This window comes from Dama dama, chromosome 9 (assembly GCF_033118175.1).
Source record: "Dama dama isolate Ldn47 chromosome 9, ASM3311817v1, whole genome shotgun sequence".
Taxonomy (NCBI): Eukaryota; Metazoa; Chordata; class Mammalia; order Artiodactyla; family Cervidae; genus Dama; species Dama dama.
The window spans coordinates 43,305,518-43,325,709 of NC_083689.1; the positions used below are offsets into that span (position 1 = coordinate 43,305,518).

The 20,192-nt window shown below is 38.0% G+C and overlaps 1 protein-coding gene and 1 pseudogene across 1 annotated transcript; one reads left to right on the forward strand and one right to left on the reverse strand.

Moving 5' to 3' along the window:
* The first annotated feature begins 679 nt into the window (after window positions 1-679).
* LOC133062825 (E3 ubiquitin-protein ligase RNF130-like) lies at window positions 680-6,441 on the forward strand (annotated as a pseudogene).
* A 3,489-nt stretch (window positions 6,442-9,930) lies between these two features.
* LOC133062826 (olfactory receptor 2C3-like) lies at window positions 9,931-10,890 on the reverse strand. Its single transcript, XM_061152193.1, has one exon. The coding sequence runs from the start codon at window positions 10,888-10,890 to the stop codon at window positions 9,931-9,933; it is 960 nt and encodes a 319-aa protein (XP_061008176.1).
* Window positions 10,891-20,192: the final 9,302 nt, after the last annotated feature.

Genomic DNA, 20,192 nt, shown 5'->3' on the forward strand with positions numbered 1-20,192 from the left:
GAGCTTGAGCAGTATAGATGTTAGCTCTTCTCTTAAGCATTTGATGGAATCCACCTGTGAAGCCATCTGGCCCTGAGCTTCTGTTTGTTGGAAGATTTTTAATAAGTTATAGTTTCGGTGCTTGTAATTGGTCTGTTCATATTTTCTATTTCTTCCTGGTTCAGTCTTAAAAGATTGTTCCTTCCTAAGAATTTGTCCATTTCTTCCAGTTTATCCATTTCATTGGAATGTAGTTGTTTGTAGTACAACTACAACTACAAATACAAAAGTCTCTTATGATTCTTTCTATTTCTGCAGTGTCAGTTGCAACTTCTCTGTTTTTATTTCTAATTTTATTGAGTCATTTTTTTCTTGATGAGTCTGGTAAATGTTTATCAATTTTGCTTATCTTCTAAAAGAAACAGCTGTTAGTGTCATTGATTTTTTGCCATTGCTACCTTAATTTCTTTTTCATTTATATCTGCTTTAATATTTATGATTTCTTTCCTTCTATTAATTTTGTGGGCTTTTTTTCTTTCTTTCTTTTCTAATTGGTTTAGGTATAAGGTTAAGTTGTTGATTTGAAATTTCTCTTGTTTCTTGAGGTAGGATTATATTGATAGAAACTTCAGTCTTACAGCTCCTTTTGCTACATCCAATAAGTTTTGGGTCATCAGCCCCAAATTGTATAGTGAGCAGTATGGACTTGAATCCAGTAGCACAGGTAGGTAGCAGTTGGGTTAGCAGATGACCCAGCAGCCTGGCCATTTAAAACAATTGAAAGAAAGTGCTAGCAATTCTTATAATTCTTCTTGGTGCTAAGAGATGAGCAGAGCTCAATGCTGTCCTCTGTGGTTCTGGGGTGATGTGTTTGGTCAACTATTTCTGAATAAACTGAAGAATACCTGCACTATTGTCTTGAGTTGGCATCCAGTCTTGAGATCAAGAGGATGATGCATGCTTGGGAAAATGGGTATCCCAGTGGATACTCCTGTCCTGTTCCTTGCTTCTATGTTTGGAGGTTCTAAAATCTTGAGTACTAATTTTGCATTAAACCATGATCAGGCAAAGAAAATAATAGTACATTCAAACACCAGGAGATATTTTTTATTCATCTTTTCAAGGAGTCAGGAATAATTTTCACTTTTCAGACTGACATTGTTTTACAGATCTTGAAAATTTTCACCTAATGATTTTAAAATTATGATTTTCCACTATTTGTTCTTTTTATTTTGTGGGTACTAAATAAGGTAAAAATTGTCAGTGACTCCATTAACTCCTTTCCCAATTCATGTTATTTCTCTGACTTCCTAAGTCACTACTGACCTGCTTCTTACCTCTCTTACTTCCTTGCCTAAGCCCTCAAGATTTTTGTAATTTTAAACCAAATTCTCAATGGAGGTAAAAGCAAGGGCCTATTTATAAATCAATCTAAATTATATACAAGCAGTAGAAAGAAATTGTCATTATTATGCCACAGTCCCCTCTGAGCATCCTATAAGATAGTGGTATAGAGACATTTTATATTCCCACATATAGATAGTGGAAGACTACAGGTAGTTCACCTGGCTCTTAATTTTCATGCAAGGAGATGTGCAACTGAGTTTGGATATGCACTGATTTCTGGTCATTGCCTAACAGGCTGGTGTTTTGTTCAGGGATTTGACAAGAAAAAGGCTGAGAAGTTAATGACAGAAATCTGGAAAGAGGCTGTAGATGAACTTCTTGAAAGAGGCACAGAATGTGATAACTATGTCCTACATAAATCTGCACTAAACTACATCCACTGCAGAGATGGATCTTGATAGTTGGTAGATGAGAACTCTTCCAGTAGATACTAGTCAGTCTTTTTTGCCAGCCTTGCTCCCAGGCCCAAGTAAAATTGAACAGAGAAGCAAGGATGGAGGCTGTGAATTGATTCAAATTTATAACATTTCTCTTATTAGGGCTGATCTCTTAATTGGCACGTTCCCAGGGGACTAGGGAACCAACTAGTGGTGTGTTGATTACATTAGACTCCTTAGATCATAGAGTCAATAATGTTTATTTCTGTAGGAATAGAAAAATATTCCGGGTGACATTTTTTCCCTTGCTCTTCCACTTATTTTATTTTCTTGGGCTCCAAAATCACTGCAGATGGTGACTGCAGCCATGAAATTAAAAGACACTTGCTCCTTGGAAGGAAAGCTACGACAAACCTAGACAGCATATTAAAAAGCAGAGACATTACTTTGCCACCAGAGGTCCATCTAGTCAAAGCTATGGTTTTTCCAGTAGTCATGTATGGATGAGAGAATTGGACCATAAAGAAAACTGAGTGCAGAAGAATTGATGCTTTTGAACTGTGGTGTTGGAGAAGACCCTTGAGAGTCCCTTGGACTGCAAGGAGATCCAACCAATCCATCCTAAAGGAGATCAGTCCTGAATATTCATTGGAAGGACTCATGCTGAAGCTGAAACTTCAAAACTTTGGCCATCGGATGTGAAGAACTGACCTCATTGGAAAAGACCCTGAAGCTGGGAAAGATTGAAAGTGGGAGGAGAAGGGGACCACAGAAGATGAGATGGTTGGATGGCATCACTGACACGATGTACATGAGTTTGACCAAGCTCCGGAAGTTGGTGATGGATAGGGAAGTCTGGCGTGCTGCAGTTCATGGGGTCGCAAAGAGTCAGACATGACTGAGTGACTGAACTGAACTAAATTCATATGCAGCATCTCTTCCAACCACATTGCTAGGAGATAAGAAATAAGCTATAAGAAAAATACTCTTAAAAACACAAGCACATAGAGGCTGAACAATATATTACTGAACAACCAATGGATCACTGAAGGAATCAAAGAGGAAATAAAAAAAGTACTTAGAGACATATGAAAATGAAAGCACAGTGATCCAAAACCTATGGGATGCAGCAAAAGCAGTTTTAAGTGGGAAGATTATAGCAATACAGTCTTATCTCAGGAAACAAGAAAAATCTCAAATAAATAACCTAACCTTACACCTAAACTGACTGGCGAAGAAGAAAAAAAAAAACCTAATGTCAGTAGGAGGTAAGAAGCCATACCATTCAGAGCTCAAAAAATGAAATAGAGTTGAAGAATGACTAACAGCTGGTTCTTTGAAAAAATAAACAAATTTGATAAACTTTTAGCCAGACTCATCAAGAAAAAAGGGAGAGGGCTCAAATCAATAAAATTAGAAATAAAAAATTAGAAATAAAGAGAAGTTACAATTAACATCACAGAAATACCAAGGACATTAAGAAACTACTAAGAGGTACCATATGCAAATAAAATGGATAACCTGGAATAAATGGAAATATTCTTAGAAAGATACAATCTCCCAAGACTGAACCAAGAAGAAATAGAAAATATGAACAGATCAATCACAACTAATGAATATGAAACTGTGATTAAAAAACTTCCAACAAACAAAAGTACAGGACCAGATGGCTTCACAGGTGAATTCTTTCAAACATTCAGATAAGAATTAACACCTATATTTCTGAAACTGTTCCAAAAAGTTGCAGAGGAAGGAAATCTCCCAAACCCATTCTAGGAGGCAAACATCATCCTGACCCCAAAACCAGACAAAGATACCACAAAAAAAAATGAAGTAAAGATCAATATCACTGATGAACCTAGATAATAAATTTCTCAACACAATACTAGCAATCTGAATCCAACAATATGTTAAATGGTTCATACACTATGATCAAGTGGAATTTATCCCAGGGATGCAAGGATTTTTCAGTATAAGTCAGTGTGATACACCACATCAACACACTGAAGAATAAAAACCATCATCTCAATAAATGTAGGAAAAACTCTGACAAAGTTCAGCATCTAGTTATGATAAAAACTCTCCAGAAAGTGGGCATAGAGGGAACCTATCTCAACATAATAAAGGCCATACGTGACAAACCTACAGATGACATTATACTCAACAGTAAAAAGATGAAAACATTTCCTCTAAGATCAGGAACAAGACAAGGATGTCCACCCTCTTCATTTTTATTCAACAAAGCTTTGGAAGTCGTAGCTACAGCAATCATAGAAGAAAAAAAACAAGTAAAAGGAATCCAAATTTGAAAAGAAGTAAAACTGTCACTGTTTGCAAATGAAATGATGGTATACATACAAAATCTTAAAGATGCTTCCAGAAAACTGCTAGAGCACACCAATGAATTTGGTAAAGTTGCAGGTTACAAAAGTAACACACAGAAACCTGCTGCATACCTATGCACTAACAACAAAAGATCAGAAAGAGAAATTCAAGAAACAACCCCATTTACCATGGCATCAAAAAGAGTAAAATACCTAGGAATAAACCTACCTCTGGAGACAAAAGATTTGTACTCTGAAAACTGTAATAACCTGATGAAAGGAATCAAAGACAATAGAGATGGAAAGCTGTAACTTGCTCTTGGATTGAAAAATCGATATTGTCAAAATGACTATATACTACCCTAAGCAATCTACAGATTCAATGCAATCGGTATCAAGTTACCAATGGCATTTTTTCTTGGAACTAGAACAACAACAACAACAAAAAACTTAAAATTTATATGGAGACACAAATGACCACAAATAGCCAAAGCAATTCCCAGAAAGAAAAAATGGAGCTGGACGAATCAGGCTCCCTGACTTCAAACTGTACTACAAAGCTAGTTATCAAAACAGTATTGCAGGCTTTCTCCTGAGGAGCCCCCACTCAGCGGGACCGGCCACAGGGGATGGAGTGGGCCCGCCAACCAGGCCCTGGAGTGACCCAGAGGAGACGACCAGGCGGCGCCTGGCCCGCTGTCATCTAGACGGGCCCCCTGGGCGCGTCCTGGAGGTTGGCCGAGGAGCGGTTCTGTGGCGCTGGCGCCCAGGAGTGCCGAACTTGGCACGGGGCCGCAGGCATGCGTTCCAGCTGCAGGGCCTGCGGCGCCGTCCCGCCTCTCCCAGCGGCCTGGGAGCCCCCTAGACGAGCTACCTTGGCGGCCCGGAGGGACTGTGAGCCGTGCAGCGCTGGCCGGCCGCCCGGCTCGCCGCGCTCGCTCTGCTGACCAGCAGCCTGTGACCAGCGCGTTTGGACAATGCGAGCCAGGAGTGCTACACTGCGCTCATCGACGTGACGGTGCAGGAGCCCGGCCGCGGCACCTCTTTTTACATCCACATCCATCGCGGGCTCTTTGAGCTTGCCCAAGGCCGAGGCCGTCAGTTTCTGGCGCCGATGCCCATCCATGGAGTTGCTGATCATCTGGGCTGTGATCCTCAAACCCAGTTCTTTGTCCCTCCTAACATCAAACCGTGGATTGCCTAGGTGCAGAGGGGAAATTGCACCTTTAAAGAGAAAATACCACGGTCTGCCTGCTTTCCACAATGCAGTTGCTGTAGTCATCTACAATACTATATCCAAAGGATAGCCAGGCACTGGAGATAATGTTGTTGTCATGATTACAGAATTGTGGGGTAACGATATTTGGAGCTATCTGGAGAAAAACATCTCTGTACAAATGACAACAGCTATTGGAACTCAAAAGCTGCAGAAGAACTTCAGCCATGACTTTCTAGTCGTCGGGTCAATATCTTTTATTGTTTTGATGATTATTTCTTCAGCATGGCTTATATTCTACTTCATTTAGAAGATTAGGTACACAAATGCCCCGGGGGCAGGAACCAGCGTTGTTTTGGAGATGCAGCCAAGAAAGTCACCGGCAAATAGACAACCGGAACAGTGAAAAGGGGTGGTAAGGAAACAGATCCAGATTTTGATCATTGTGCAGTCTGCATAGAAAGCTATAAACAGAATGATACTGTTCGGATTCTCCCCTGCAAGCATGTATTCTACAAAGAGAGGGAGGTGGGAGGGGGGATTGGGATGGGGAATACATGTAAATCCATGGCTGATTCATGTCAATGTATGACAAAAACCACTACAATATTGTAAAGTAATTAGCCTCCAATTAATAAAAATAAATGAAAAAAAAAATCCTGTGTGGATCCCTGGCTTAATGAACATTGTATCTGTACTATGTGCAAACTGCATATATTGAAGGCCCTGGGAATGGTGCCAAATTTGCCAAGTACTGATTAGCATTTGATATGGAAAGACTCACCAGAGCCCAAGTAGTTAACTGACAATCAGCCCTAGGTGAGCTCGCCAGTGACAACTCGTTTGGCCTGGAGTCACAACTTGGGGCTCTCACTTCCACAGGATGGGGAGCACACTCCTAGAGCAAGAGAGATCAACATCGCAGTGACAAAAGAACGATTTATTACTGACAGTTGCGGCCTCCTCAGCGCTCTCACACTGCTACTTGATCATCAGAACCACAGCTAGTTGAATGCTAATGAGGTAGAATAGTTTTGAAGAAGGAAAAACTGCTTTCTGACTGATTGCCTTGAAGGAAAAAAGAACCTATGTTTGTGCACCATTTACCAATCATGCCACACAAGCATTTATTTTTAGTACATTTTATTTTTCATAAAATTGCTAATGCCAAAGCTTTGTATTAAAATAAATAATAAAATAAAAAAAACCAGAATTGTACTGGCACAAAAATAGAAATATAGATCAGCAGAACAGCATAGAAAACCCAGAAATAAGTCCATGCGCTCATGGTCAATTAATCAATGACAAAGGAGGCAGGACTACACAATGTTGGAAAGACAGTCTCTTCAGTAAATGGTGGTGGGAAAACTGAAGAGCTACCTGTAAAAAAGTGAAATTAGACTATTCTTTAACATCATACACAAAATAAGCTCAAAATGGATTAAAGGCCTAAATGTGAGGCCAGATATTATGAAACTCTTAGAGGAGAACATAGGCAGAACACAGTTAGATAAATCACAGTAATGCCTTTTTTTTAATGTTTCCATTATCAGAGTAATGGAAATAAAAACAAAAATAAATAAATGAGACCCACTTAAACTCAAAAACTTTGTAAAGGAAACCCTAAAAAAACCTTATAGATAACCCACAGAATGGGAGAAAATATTTGCAAATGATTAGTCTCTAAAATTTACAAACAGCCTAAGTGGCTTAATATCATCAAAACAAATGACTCAATCAAAAAAATGGACAGAAAACCTAAAGAGACATTTCTGTAAAGCAGACATACAGATGACTAAGAGACACATGAAAAGATGTTCAATATTGCTAATAATCAGAGAAATGCAATTCAAAACTACAATGAGATATCACGTCATGCTAATCAGAACGGTTACCATCAAAAAATCCACAAACAACAAATGCTGAAGAGGATGTCAAGAAAACAGAACCTTCCCACACTGTTGGTGGGCATGTAAATTGCACAGCCACTGTGGGGAACAGTATGGAGGTGTCTTAAAAAACTAAAAATAGAGCTACCATACGATCCTGCAATCCCTCTCCTGGTCATAAATCTGGAGAAAAATGTCCAAAAGGATATGTTCACCCCAATGTTCATTGCAGCATTGTTTACAATAGCCAAGAAAGGGAAGTAACCTAAATGTCCATCAACAGAGGAATGGATAAAGAGAATGTGGTGCATGTATAAAAAGGAATATTATCCAGCCATTAAAAAGAATGAAATAATGTCATATATAGCAACATGGATGGACATAGAGATAGTCAGACTAAGTGAAATAAGTCAGACAGAGAAAGATAAATATCGTATGATTTGTTTATATGCACAATCTATAGAAAACAATCCAAAAGAACTTATTTACAAAGAAGAAACAGATTCAGACTTAGAGAATGAATTTATGATTACCAGGATAGAAGGGTACGGGGAGGGATAGTTAGGGAGTTTGGGACTGACATGTACCCACTGCTATATTTAAAATAAATAGCCAGCAAGGACCTACTGTACAGCACAGGGAACTCTGCTCATTATTATGTGACAATCTAAGTGAGAAAAGTATTTTAAGAATAATTAATACATGTAAAACTGAATCACTTTGCTGCATACCTAGAACTAACACAGCATTATTAATAACTATACTACAATATGAAATAAAAAGGTAAAAAAATCAGTAAAATAATATCAAAAAATGTTTTTCTGTCTGATCAGCATTTTTCATCACAAAAATGTCAATATTATTAACTTTCCAACACTGCTTTGAGTTTTAAATCAACAAGTACTGTGATTGCTCTGTGAACTTAATTCATCTTTTTTAGGGCAACATTGTGTGCTAGTTTTCCTAAGCTCCAGGAATAGATCTCATTTTAGGAATGAATAAATGCACGATTGGACATATGAAAAAAGTAAACAAATATTCTACTGAATGAAAAAATAACTTTATATTTCTTGTAAACAGAAGGCATAGAGCTGAATAAGAAAGTTGACAATTTTGTAATTAGAGATAAATCTGTATAGTATGTTATTGATGAAATCTCTAATTGGCTGGAAATCCAGCTAAAAGTTCTACTCTTGAGACATTTGCATCTTTATATTCCTCCTCCTGAAGTGGTATGAATTGCTTTTTGCTCACAACATTTCTGGCACCAAATGTGTGAGATTTTCTACATCAATAACCAATATTCCAACTCTCCAAAGACCAACTGTATATCTGAGAATTCAGTTTAATTCTGACAGTAAGTACACCTGAATTTAACACCAGATCCCACTGATTTAAAAGCAAAGTCTTGCACAAGAGCCCTTCCCCCAACCTGCCCCAGTTCAAAAGTCAGTTGCAAGTTCTAGATTGCCACAAACTACCAACTGACTATAATCATGCATTGCCAGGACCTGTCCTTTGGTTAGGTTAAGTGATTTCCTAGAATGACTTACAGAACTCAGGGAAACATTAAGTGTACTGGTTTATAATAAAGAATATAAATGAAGAGGTACATGGGATGAGTCCTGAGCAAAGAAGCTTCTGTCTGCAAAGTTTGGGGTTCACAAGCTTCTTGCCACATATATTTATTCACCATCCTGGAGCTTTCCAAACCCCAGAGTTTAAGGTTTTTATATAGGTCCATTGCATAGGCATGATTGATTAAGTAAAAACTGACCATCGGTGCCTTAATTTCTAGTTACTCCCCCTCCCCAGCAGGTGGATGTGGGGCTGAAAGTTCCAACCTTCTAATCATATGGTTGGTTCCTCTGACACCCAGACTCCATCCTGAAGCTGTCTGAGGACTCTAGGTTGAGTTATTTCATTGTCATAAACTCAGGTACGGTTGAAATGGGCTTGCTATGAATAACAAAAGTCGTTCTTCTCACTGATATCACTCAGAAAATTCCAAGGGTTCTAGAAGCTCAGTGCCAAGACTCATGATAAGAAAAATGTATCTATTTCTTATTACATCACTGGGATTTATAAGGAAAATGGCAAAGACACCTATGGATAAATATGCTAGACTTATATATCAGCCTAAAATCTTGATTTGTTGTTATTCATTCACTCAGTTGTGTCCTACTGTTTGTATCCCCATGGACTGCAGCACGCCAGGCTTCCCTGTCCTTCACTGTCTTCCAGAATTTGCTCAAACTCGTGTCCATTGAGTCACTTTGCAATTATCTAACTCCTATGAGATCGATAATATCTACATCACTGAGTCACTGCAAATATTGGGGAGAAAAGGCAAAGGACTTCACAGAAATTAGGCACCCTTAGTGGCAGACATTCTCTAAAATCTTAACAAACTAATATAACAATTAACATATGTAGCTACATAAACAATTTACAATATCATAATAAGCATACCTATCATACATATAAAATAATATAAACAGCCAAGTGATATAATTATGAACAAAAAATGAAAAGAGAAAACACTTTATCTTTATCTTGGCATGAAAACAGTATGAGTACATCCAACTCAATTTGTCACCTTTGAACTCAAGAAATTTTGTACTGAAATGACATCCCAAATATTCTGCCCCTCCAAATCATGTATTTCTTTTTCTCTCATTTTTAAAAATTAATTTTGATCCCTTTAAACCAGCTTCCTCCTCACAACTGGTGAGTTTCTAAATATTACCTCGTGTCCCTCTAAAACCACAGTTCTCTAATACAATGTGCCTAAGTGCCTTCTTCACAGTCTTGTTCCTTAGTGTGTAAATCAGGGGGTTCAGCATTGGGGTGACCACAGTGTAGAAAAGGGCTACAAGCTTACCTTGCTCATGAGAGTTTCTCTTGGCAGGCTGGAGATACATGAAAATGATGCTCCCGTAAAACAGAGCCACCACTGCCACATGGGACGAGCAGGTATTGAATGCCTTTCTCCACCCTTCTGCTGACCTGATCTTCAACACAGCCCAGGCAATATGGCTGTATGAGACCAGGATGAGACCCAGAGGCAAGACAACAAAGATAAAGCTGGCCACGTACATCTCTACTTCATTGAAGCTGGTATCCACACAAGCCAGTTGCATAATGAGGGGCATCTCACAGAAAAAGTGGTCAATGCGATTGTTCCCACAGAGAGGCAGGAGCATGGTGAGTGTGGAACCTACCATGCTGGTGGTCAGACCCCCAAGCCATGAGGCAAAAGCCAGGCTGCAGCAAAGCTTTGGATGCATGATGACAGTGTAGTGGAGTGGCCTGCAGATGGCAGCATAGCGATCGTAGGACATGACAGCCAGAAGGACACATTCAGTTGCTCCCAACCAGTGGGAGATGTAGAACTGGATCACACACCCTCCATAGCTGATGGTTTTCTCTGGTCCCCAGAGGTTGACCAGGAGCTGTGGGATGATGCTTGTGGTGAAGCTAATGTCCAGGAAGGAAAGGTTGACAAGAAAGAAGTACATAGGAGTGTAGAGATGCACATCCATGCAGGAGACCACAATGATGATGCCATTACCCAAGACAGACACCACATAAACCCCCAAGACAAAGATAAAAAGGATGGGTTCTAGAGAGGGTCTTTCGGAGAAGCCCAGCAGTATAAAAACTTCTGGAAAACTTACATTGGCTATTTCCATCATACGTACAGCTATAAGTAGGGCAAACAAATCACCTGCAGATGAGTGGGGGGCACAAGGTATGAGTGATTACACAGGGTATAGTGATTATATCAGTTAGCAAACTTTAAACATAAATTTAAATCCTTTGTTCCTGAAAGCATCCCATCAACTGCTCCATAGGTAATGGCCCATCAGCTTTTTGAAGATCAGTTTGGAGTATGTGCCAAGTGACATGGAAATATGCATAGGCTGGGGAAAAATGGACACATGCAAAATTCTTGGCATTGAGTTTTTATTGAAATATTACTTGTAGTAGCAGATGTGGAATCAACCTAAATTTTTAGTGATAAGGTTTTCATTGGGTGGAGGATGGCATTTCATATGATGAAACACAGCACAGTTATTAAAATTGAGCCTGTGCTACTTCCCTAGTAAGTTAGCAGCCACATGAGTTCATCTTGACATTTCTTGTCCTGTCAAATCTCACAAACATTGGCAAATTTTTGTCTTATTACTAAATATAGCCAGCTTCTCATCACTTCTCACCAGCTCTGCTGCTTCTACCTTAACCTTTGCTGTTATCATTTATCACCTGAACTGTTGCTGTAACATCCTAGCTTGTCTTCCTGCTTCCCTGTTACTTCCTTTCAAAGTATCCTCAACATGATATCAAGAAGATTATGTTAAAATGTAATATGGTCATAATTGCTCCACAGCTCAACACCCTTCTTATCATAGAAAAAGGCTTGCAGTGGTTTTCCTCCAAGGTAGTCACATGCTCTTATTCCTCACCTCCTTAAGGCTGTTTTTAAAAAACAATTTTTTACTGAAGGTTTCCCTCACTGTGTTATTTAAAATTGAAAAGAACAGCTCTCTCCCATCTCTCTTATCCCCCTTTCCTGCTTTATTTTTTGTCACAGTACTTATCTTCATAGAACAAATATTCTGTTCTAATTTATTGTGTCTATTACCTGCCTCACTCCATTACAGTACAAATGTCATGGACATAGGGCTTTCTGTTACTTTATTTTTGAGTTCCCAGCGCTAACTCAGTGTCTGAAACACAAAAGTTCTTTAATCGACAGTCATCAAATCAGTGAATTGTGAAGCAGTTTTGTTAAAATGGTGTGTGAGCATGATGAAAGAAGAACTAAGGCAAAATAAAGGTATAGTTGAGGGACATGCAGTGTAACCTCAAGCAATGCTGCAAAGAGGGAACACTTAAAGCTGTCAAAGTCATGCATAGCTGACCCAGACTATGTCTTCCTCTTATAAATGTTGAATAAAACCAGAACTGAGCACAGACGATGTGTGAAGTCAGAAGCCCTCTTAAAGGGAAACAGGAAACACTCTGCTTCAGGTATCTCTGAAAAGTTCTGGAACCTTTGTTTACAAACACATGAAATTTTTCTTCCCTGGTTTTTGAAAGGAAAAATAAATGTATTATAATTAGAGTTCATTCAAGTGTGAGGATCTGAGCAGCTATAAACTCAACTCTCAACACTTTAAAAATTCCAGAGAGGGAAACTTTTCCATCTCTATAACTGGAAGTTGACCAAGCAAAATAAATTGAACACATGTATGTTTACAGTGTTTCATAATACATGTAGAATTTCCCCACGCATTTGGAGAAATGGGGCTCAGGGAGCTTCATGCCTTTCCCACAGAACTTGTACTGGTTTGGACTTTACTGAGCTAGAATGCTGAGAAAATCATCTGCTTAACATATAGTACACCAGAGCAGCACTGAACTTCTCCAAAACCACCAGGAAGAGGATTCAGGACCCCTCCAAATTTAGTAAGCATAAAGAGTAGTTTCATAATGTGGATGTGGGAGAGGAGAGGTGAATGAGGATAGTTCTGTGCAACTGATTCATGACACAATAAAGGAATTGCCCCATACACAGAGTCACCTCAGATGAATTGATGAGTACATAGAAAAGTAAAAGGCTGCATTGTCTCTCATGGGCTTAAGTATCTCTACTAGAGTTATGAAAATTTTATTAGCACACATATGGAGAAAATGTGTGACTGTCACCAAAAGATGGGGATCAGAAGTTCATAGTCAAGAAGTAATAGTTTGGTAGAATTTTTGAGAAAATGGAGATCTTAGTGATAATTTGATTCATTTCTGGAAATGATCAGTGAAGTGAAAGTCACTTAGTCATGTCCAACTCTTTGCAACCCCATGGACTACATAGTCCATGGAATTCTCCGGGCCAGAATGCTGGAGTGGGTAGCCATTCCCTTCTTCAGGGGATCTTCCCGACCCAGGAATCAAACTGGGGTCTCCTGCATTGCAGGTGGATCCTTTACCAGCTGAGCGGCCAGCCTGGAGGATTCCATGGACTGTAGAGTCCATGGGATCACAAAGAGTCGGACATGACTGAGTGACTTTTGCTTTCACTATAGAAATGATCAGTGGCTTACTCAAAGTCCAAGGGTTGCTCAGTGCAAGTACTGGAGCTATACCTAAGCAATCAGATTCTTAATACAAGAAAAAAAAAAAACCAACAACTCAGTAAAGGAAGAGTTTTGCTCATTCAATGATTCACCAAAGCATCACAATAAAAAAAATTGTTCTTGAAAATGTGACCCAGCCCCAAGTTCCGTGACGTTATGACAAAGAAAAGTAGCATGGTGAGAGTTATAGGAATGAGTTCAAATTTTGTGAGTCAATTATGTCATCACAAATTCTACCCCTGAATTTATCCAACCTACTAATATCCCCAAGACCCCAAAAAGAGCAAATCAACATGGTGCAGTTCTCTCAAACTTAATTAGAATTACCAGAAACTGTATGATTCCAGTTTATTTTAAATATCATCAATAAAAAACAAATAAATCTGAGAATATCACTTACTGATGGTAAACTAGCAGTATCCTCTCTCTCTATGCAGGGTGCAAATATTGTATAACAAGTAGTATTTTATTTCAATAATTAATAAGATCCATTAATTCAATACATGTGGCTTTAAAAAGTAAGAGAGTCAGCAAGGTATTTTGATGCTCTAAAATTGCTGGAAATCTCCAAGTCAGTGATGGTAGGTGTGCTAGATTCTCTTCAAATGCATATGTGAGGGCAGCCTTAAGTTTTAAAATTAGAACAGGTTTAAATTAGAAAAACTTATTTTTTCCTAAGAAAGGTGTAAGCAAAAGAAGTGAGAATGATTCACAGAATTTTCAGAATGAGAAATATATGGCAGTCCCCAGAGATCAAGTGTGTCATAAAACTAATAAAATTACAAGACATTCATTTTATCCCCTGGAGCATTCAGGAAGGAGGCAGAGTGTGATTACATCAGGGGAGTGAAGTTGGAGGAGAAAAAGCTTTGGGGATTTTCTTCCCTATTGAATAATTACAATTCTACTAGAATTTCTATACACATAGAATTGTTCATATGTGTACAGATGTGTCAGTTTGAATGCTATTTCAGTGTTATTTTAGGCTTTTATACTGCCAAATATTGATTGTCTGTGCATTTATGCAATGGTGGCCATATCTTGTGAAGAAGAACATGAAATATTTGCTCACTACAGTAACTTCAGTACTTGTGTTACAGATATTTTTTCAAAATTCAATTATTCTATTATTGGAGTATAAAACAGTGACGGACTAATATTTTTCTTGATAGAACAAGGTTATTTTTACTGTAGTAAAATACATGTAACATAAATTTGCTAGTGTAATCATTTAATAATGTACAGATCAGTGGAATTGTGCATTTACAAAATAGTACAACCATCACTCATATCTAGTTCCAGAACTTTCTTATTAACCCCATCAAACCCCTTTTTAGCAGTCACTTTCCTTTTTTTTTTCTTTTTCTAGTCTTTGGAGAAATCTACTTTGTCTTTATGAGTTTGCCTACTTTGGATATTCCATGTAAATGAAATCATAATGTATGTGGCTTTTTATGTTTGACTTCTTTCACTTAGCATGTTCTCAGGTTTTTCCATGTTGTAGTGTGTATCATTATTTTATTTACTTTTATAGTTGAGTCATATTCTATTGTACGACTTTGCCACATTATGTTTACCTAGTTATTTGTTGATGTCCATTGGAATCCACCTGCAATGCAGGAGACCCCAGTTTGATTCCTGGGTTGGGAAGATCCCCTGGAGAAGGGATAGGCTACCCATTCCAGTATTCTTGGGCTTCCCTGGTAGCTCAGATGGTAAAGAATCTGCCTGCAATGTGGGAGGCCTGGGTTTGATCCCTGGGTTGGGAAGATCCCCTGAAGGAGGGCATGACAACCCACTTAAGTATTCTTGCCTGGAGAATCCTCATGAATAGAGGAACCTTGTGGGTTACAATCCGTAAGGTGGCAAAGAGTCAGACAAGACTGAGCTGCTAGGCACATTGGTTTATTTGTTGATGGACATTTGTATCATTTTCACTTTTCACTATTGTGAATAGAGCTGCTAATGACATTTCTCTACAAATATTGTTTGAACATCTGTTTTCAATTATTTTGGTGCATGTCTAGGAGTGAAATTAATAGATCATATGGTAACTTTGTGATTAGAACTTGTTTTGGGGACTTCCTTGGTGGTGTAATGTATGAGAATCTGCCTGCAATGCAGGAGACCTGGGGTCAATCCCAGGGTCAGGAAGATCCTCTGGAGAAGGCCATGGCAACCCACTCCAGTATTCTTACCTGGAGAATTCCATGGACAGAGGAGCCTGGCAGGCTACAGTCCATGAAGTTGCAGAGTCGGACACGACTGAGTGACTAACACTTTCATGCTTTCACACTATTATATTTACTATGCTGTTGTTTTTCAGTGGCTAAGTCATGTCTGACCATTTGTGGCCCCATGGACCTTAGCTTTCTAGGCTCTTCTGTCCATGGGGTTTTCCAGGAGAGAAGACTGGTGTGGGATGCCATTTCCTTCTTCAGGGAATCTTCCTGACCCAAGGATTGAACCTGGGTTTCCTGTGTCTCCTGCATTAGGCAGGCTGATTGTTTAGCATTGAGCCACCAGGGAAGCCACAGTTTTGTATTACAGTTTGAGATCAGGAATTATGAGACTTCCAGTTTTGTTTATTTTCCTCAAGATTGCTTTGGTTATTTGGAATCTTTTAAAGATCCATCCAAATATTGTGATTAAAATTTGTGTGTGTGTGTGTGTGTGTGTGTGTAAAAAGTGCCATTGTATTTTGATTGAGATTGCTGTGAAACTACAGATGACTTTGGGTAGTATGGACATTTTACCAAGATTAGTTCTTCTGATCCATGAATGTGGGCTCTTTCCATTTATTTGTGTTATTTCATTTCTTTCTTCAAATTCTTATAGTTTTGAATATACATATATTTTACCTCGTTTAAGTTTATTCTTAAGTATATTACTATTTTGGTGCTATTGTGAATGGGAAACAACCAAGCAATGTATGCAGTGAAATATGTGCTCGACACAGTCTACTGCCTTACAATCTAATATGGGTCATTTTTACCAATAAATATTTTGTCTTATTTTTGAGTGCAAGTTACTCTTAATTTAATTCTGCAAAGAGCTATTACGAACCTCATTTTAAAGGTGAGGCAACTGAAGCTTTGAATGGGCAAATGACTTGCTCAAGGTCATGTGGCTAAATGGTGGAGAGATTTGCACTCATAAATATTTATTTCCTATCTCACATATTCCCTTAGTGACCTAATATAGTCTAATGGATTCAAATATTAACTAAATCCTAAAGACTCTTTGAACTGTATCACTGGCCAGCAACTCAGCCCCACACTTCAGACTCAAACAACTCATTGTCTGTGTTGTTAATGTTGATTTAAAGGGTGTTATGGAATGACTCATTTCCCCCACCAACATTCATATGTTGAGGCTGTTACCCCTATTGTGATTGTATTTGGATATGAGGCCCTTAAGGAATAATTAAGTTTATATGAGGGAGCTCATGTGTGGCATCCTAATCCCATAGGATATGTGTCCTTATAAGAAAGTGGAAAATACCAGATCTGCATCTCTTTCCCCCTGTTTCTGTCCCCCAGTATGCAGAGGGGAAAGGCCATGTGAACACAGTAAGAGCAAGGCAATCTGCGAACCAGGAAGAGAGATCTTACCAGCAATTAACCTGATGACACCTTGGTGTAAGACTGATCTGTCTCACAGGTCCAGTGTCTGACCTGTGAGAAACTAAGTTATTGTTGTTTAAGCCATTCTACATGTAATATTAGTTCAAATTTAAATACAGATGGCTAATACACCTTCTGAACTTAATGTTTTCGAAAATGAACCCTGTTTTCTACCAGACCTTAACTAGCTTCAGTATCCCCATCTCACTTGATGACAATTCTATTCTACTAGTTTCTTAGGTTAGAAACCTCAAAATCAACTTTGACCATTCTTTTTTCTCTTACTGATGGTTGTCAACCACCTACAGAAGAGATGCACCTGTATCAACTTTGTATCCTTTGAGTCACTATATTGGTATCAGTTATAGCAGTACATCTAGTGTAAATACTAGTAAAAGAAAATTAGAAAATTTTATGAAGAAATAAAACAATTATGTGCATAAAAAGAAACAAACACTACTGTTTGTTGAGTTTTTATATGTTTATCACTATGTTATTTTTCAGCCTCTCACTACATATGGCTGCACAACAAGCATATGTGGTTGGTGCTATTACACAGTTTTACAGATGAAGAGAATGAGGCTCAGAGAGGAGAGTTAATTGAGTAAGGTCACATAGTCACTAAGTAAAGAACCAGGCCCTATAGCAAGTATGACCTGACCTCATACCAGATACCAAAACCCTGTGCTTCATGTCCTTTCCTTATTATCTACATAGAGGTCTTGGTGCTACAAAAATGTGAATTCTTCTGACATTAATTTAAAGTCTAGCTCACTACCAGAGTCCCAATAAGATACTGTTTTTGAGTAGCAGGAATGGGCTTATTGTGACATTTAAGATAAAGTAAGTATAGGAACAGCTATGAAATTTTTGAATTTGAAGAATAGAAAGAATAGTGATATATTCCTTGCTCTACTAGCTAAGAAAATATTCTATTAATCCAGTTACTGAAAGTGTGCTGTGAAAGTGAAAGTGTTAGTCGCTCAGTCATGTCCAACTCTTTGTGACCCCAAGGACTATAACCTGCCAGGCTCCTCTGTCCATGGGATTTCTCAGGCAAAAATACTGGAGTGGGTAGCCATTTCCTTTTCCAGGGGATCTTTCTGACCCAGGGTTTGAACCTATATTTCCTGCATCACAGACAGATTCTTTACTGTTTGAGCCACCATGGGTGCATCATGCATAAATAAATATTAAAAGAACAGAATTGATATTCCCCAAATAAACTTATATACATAAGAAATGTAGTTTTTAAAAAATGTATCATTTCAGGATAATAGTAGAAATATAGCTAATTGAAATAAACTGTGGAGGGACCATTGAATAAACATTTGGAATATATTAAATATAGTTCTTTCTTTGTCCTATCATGTGCCCACACACACACACACACACACACACACACAGACATTGTAGAAGGGATTGAAAAGATAAGCATAAAATAGAACTCTATTAAACACAAAATAAATTTTGTGTTTGGAGGACCATTTCTAAGCATATTTCAGGCATCAAGGCATAAAATAATTTCCTCCGACTTACTAAGATAGTCTGAAAACATAAAAGTCAATGTTTGCCTGGGGTCTGGAAGACCCCTCATCACCTGGATCTTAAGGATCTCTCAGGTTTAAATTCCTTTCACACTTTCTCTCACTCCCTTTCAGCCACACCTGTCAATTTTCCATCTGAAATTCTTTCTCCTCTAAAGCCTTTGCACTGGTTGCTCTTTTTCCATGAAATGCCCTTCACACTCATGTTTTGTGTCTCCCTCCCCTCTTTCATTACGAAGAGCTAAAATGGCAACTCAAGACCTCCTGTCACCTTCTCCACTCTCATCCTATTGACTATTCGTCCTGTCATGTCTTAACCTACATTCTCTATAGGCTTGCTTATTTAATAAGCTTGTGTATCTGTGAAAGGGTGACATCGTTTCTTTGTTCTTGCATCTCCAGCACACAAAACAGGTTGCATATAAAAAATAAGTTAAAATAATGTTTCATTTTGTTAAATGAAATAAGGACTATAAGGAATTATAATTACATAGTTGATGGAATTTAATACACAAAATTTAAAGCTTTTGTACCGTGAAGGAAACAAAAAAAAACATATCAAAAGAATAAACATCCCACTGGAAAAATTATTTATCACTTCTAATAATGAAGGGAAATAGATTCATATATAAACTACTTTAAAGCAATAAGAAAATGTAAAACAGCAAGAACAACAATGAAAAAAGGGGGAAGACAATTTAGCACAGAAAGCATATAGTATCCAAAACATTTCAAAAGGTGTTAAAACTCACTAGTGATCAGATAATTGACAAGCAAAGACTAAAATGATCTACAGAATCCAAAGTTAGTGAAATTGTGAGACTGTATACCTTTCCACATGCTATTGATAAGAGTATAAATTTATAGTTTCTTAACAATTTCAAAATGTATATTTCCATAAAATATGAATATGTGAATGTTATTTGCTTCAGAATTCTAAGATCCATCTTCTATAACTAGTAGTCAAGTTTGCAAGAATTTCAGTACATATGGATTTATTTTAATTTTGTATGTAATAATGAAAATGAGGAAAATGCTCATGGTAATTAAAATTTCAGAATACATACATACATATATATAGTACATATTGATGTGAAAATATATCTATGAAATGTTTAGTGAAAGAACTTGCTAGGAAGTCCTGAGCTTGCTCTTTTCTGGGTTGTTTTCTCATATTTTGCATTACAGTCTTGGACCAAGGAGGTTGCCTGCTGAGTGTGTTTACAGTTTTTAATCATATTTTTGATACCATCTGACTCCCACCACTTCACACACTATCCCATCCCAAGCTGAAAGATGAAGTGGAGTGTGCTAGCTTGCATAAATTACTTTCACTTTAGTCTGGGTGTCCCCAAGGCAAACGCTATGCCCAGTGCATCTGGTTTATAATGTCAGATAACAGTAGAGCAGGACAAGGACAGAGGTGACTTTGGCCATGAGCATGGTTATCAGTGCTCCATCTAGCAGAGATATGGGAGCTGTAAGATATTGTGATATATATATATATATATATATATATATATATATATTATAATTTCTTAGATGACTAGACTGATAAGGACATCTTTTGTTATAATATTTAAATTTTGTCCTCAGTTTCTGAAATGTTTTTAGAACAAAAAGAAGTGGCTATCATTTACAAATGATAAAAATCCCTTTCAACTATACTTGAGTTTGTGTTAATGGG

Coding starts and splice junctions, on each gene's coding strand:
- LOC133062826 (XM_061152193.1), bottom strand. CDS start 10,890: ATGATGGAAATAGCCAATGTAAGTTTTCCAGAAGTTTTTATACTGCTG.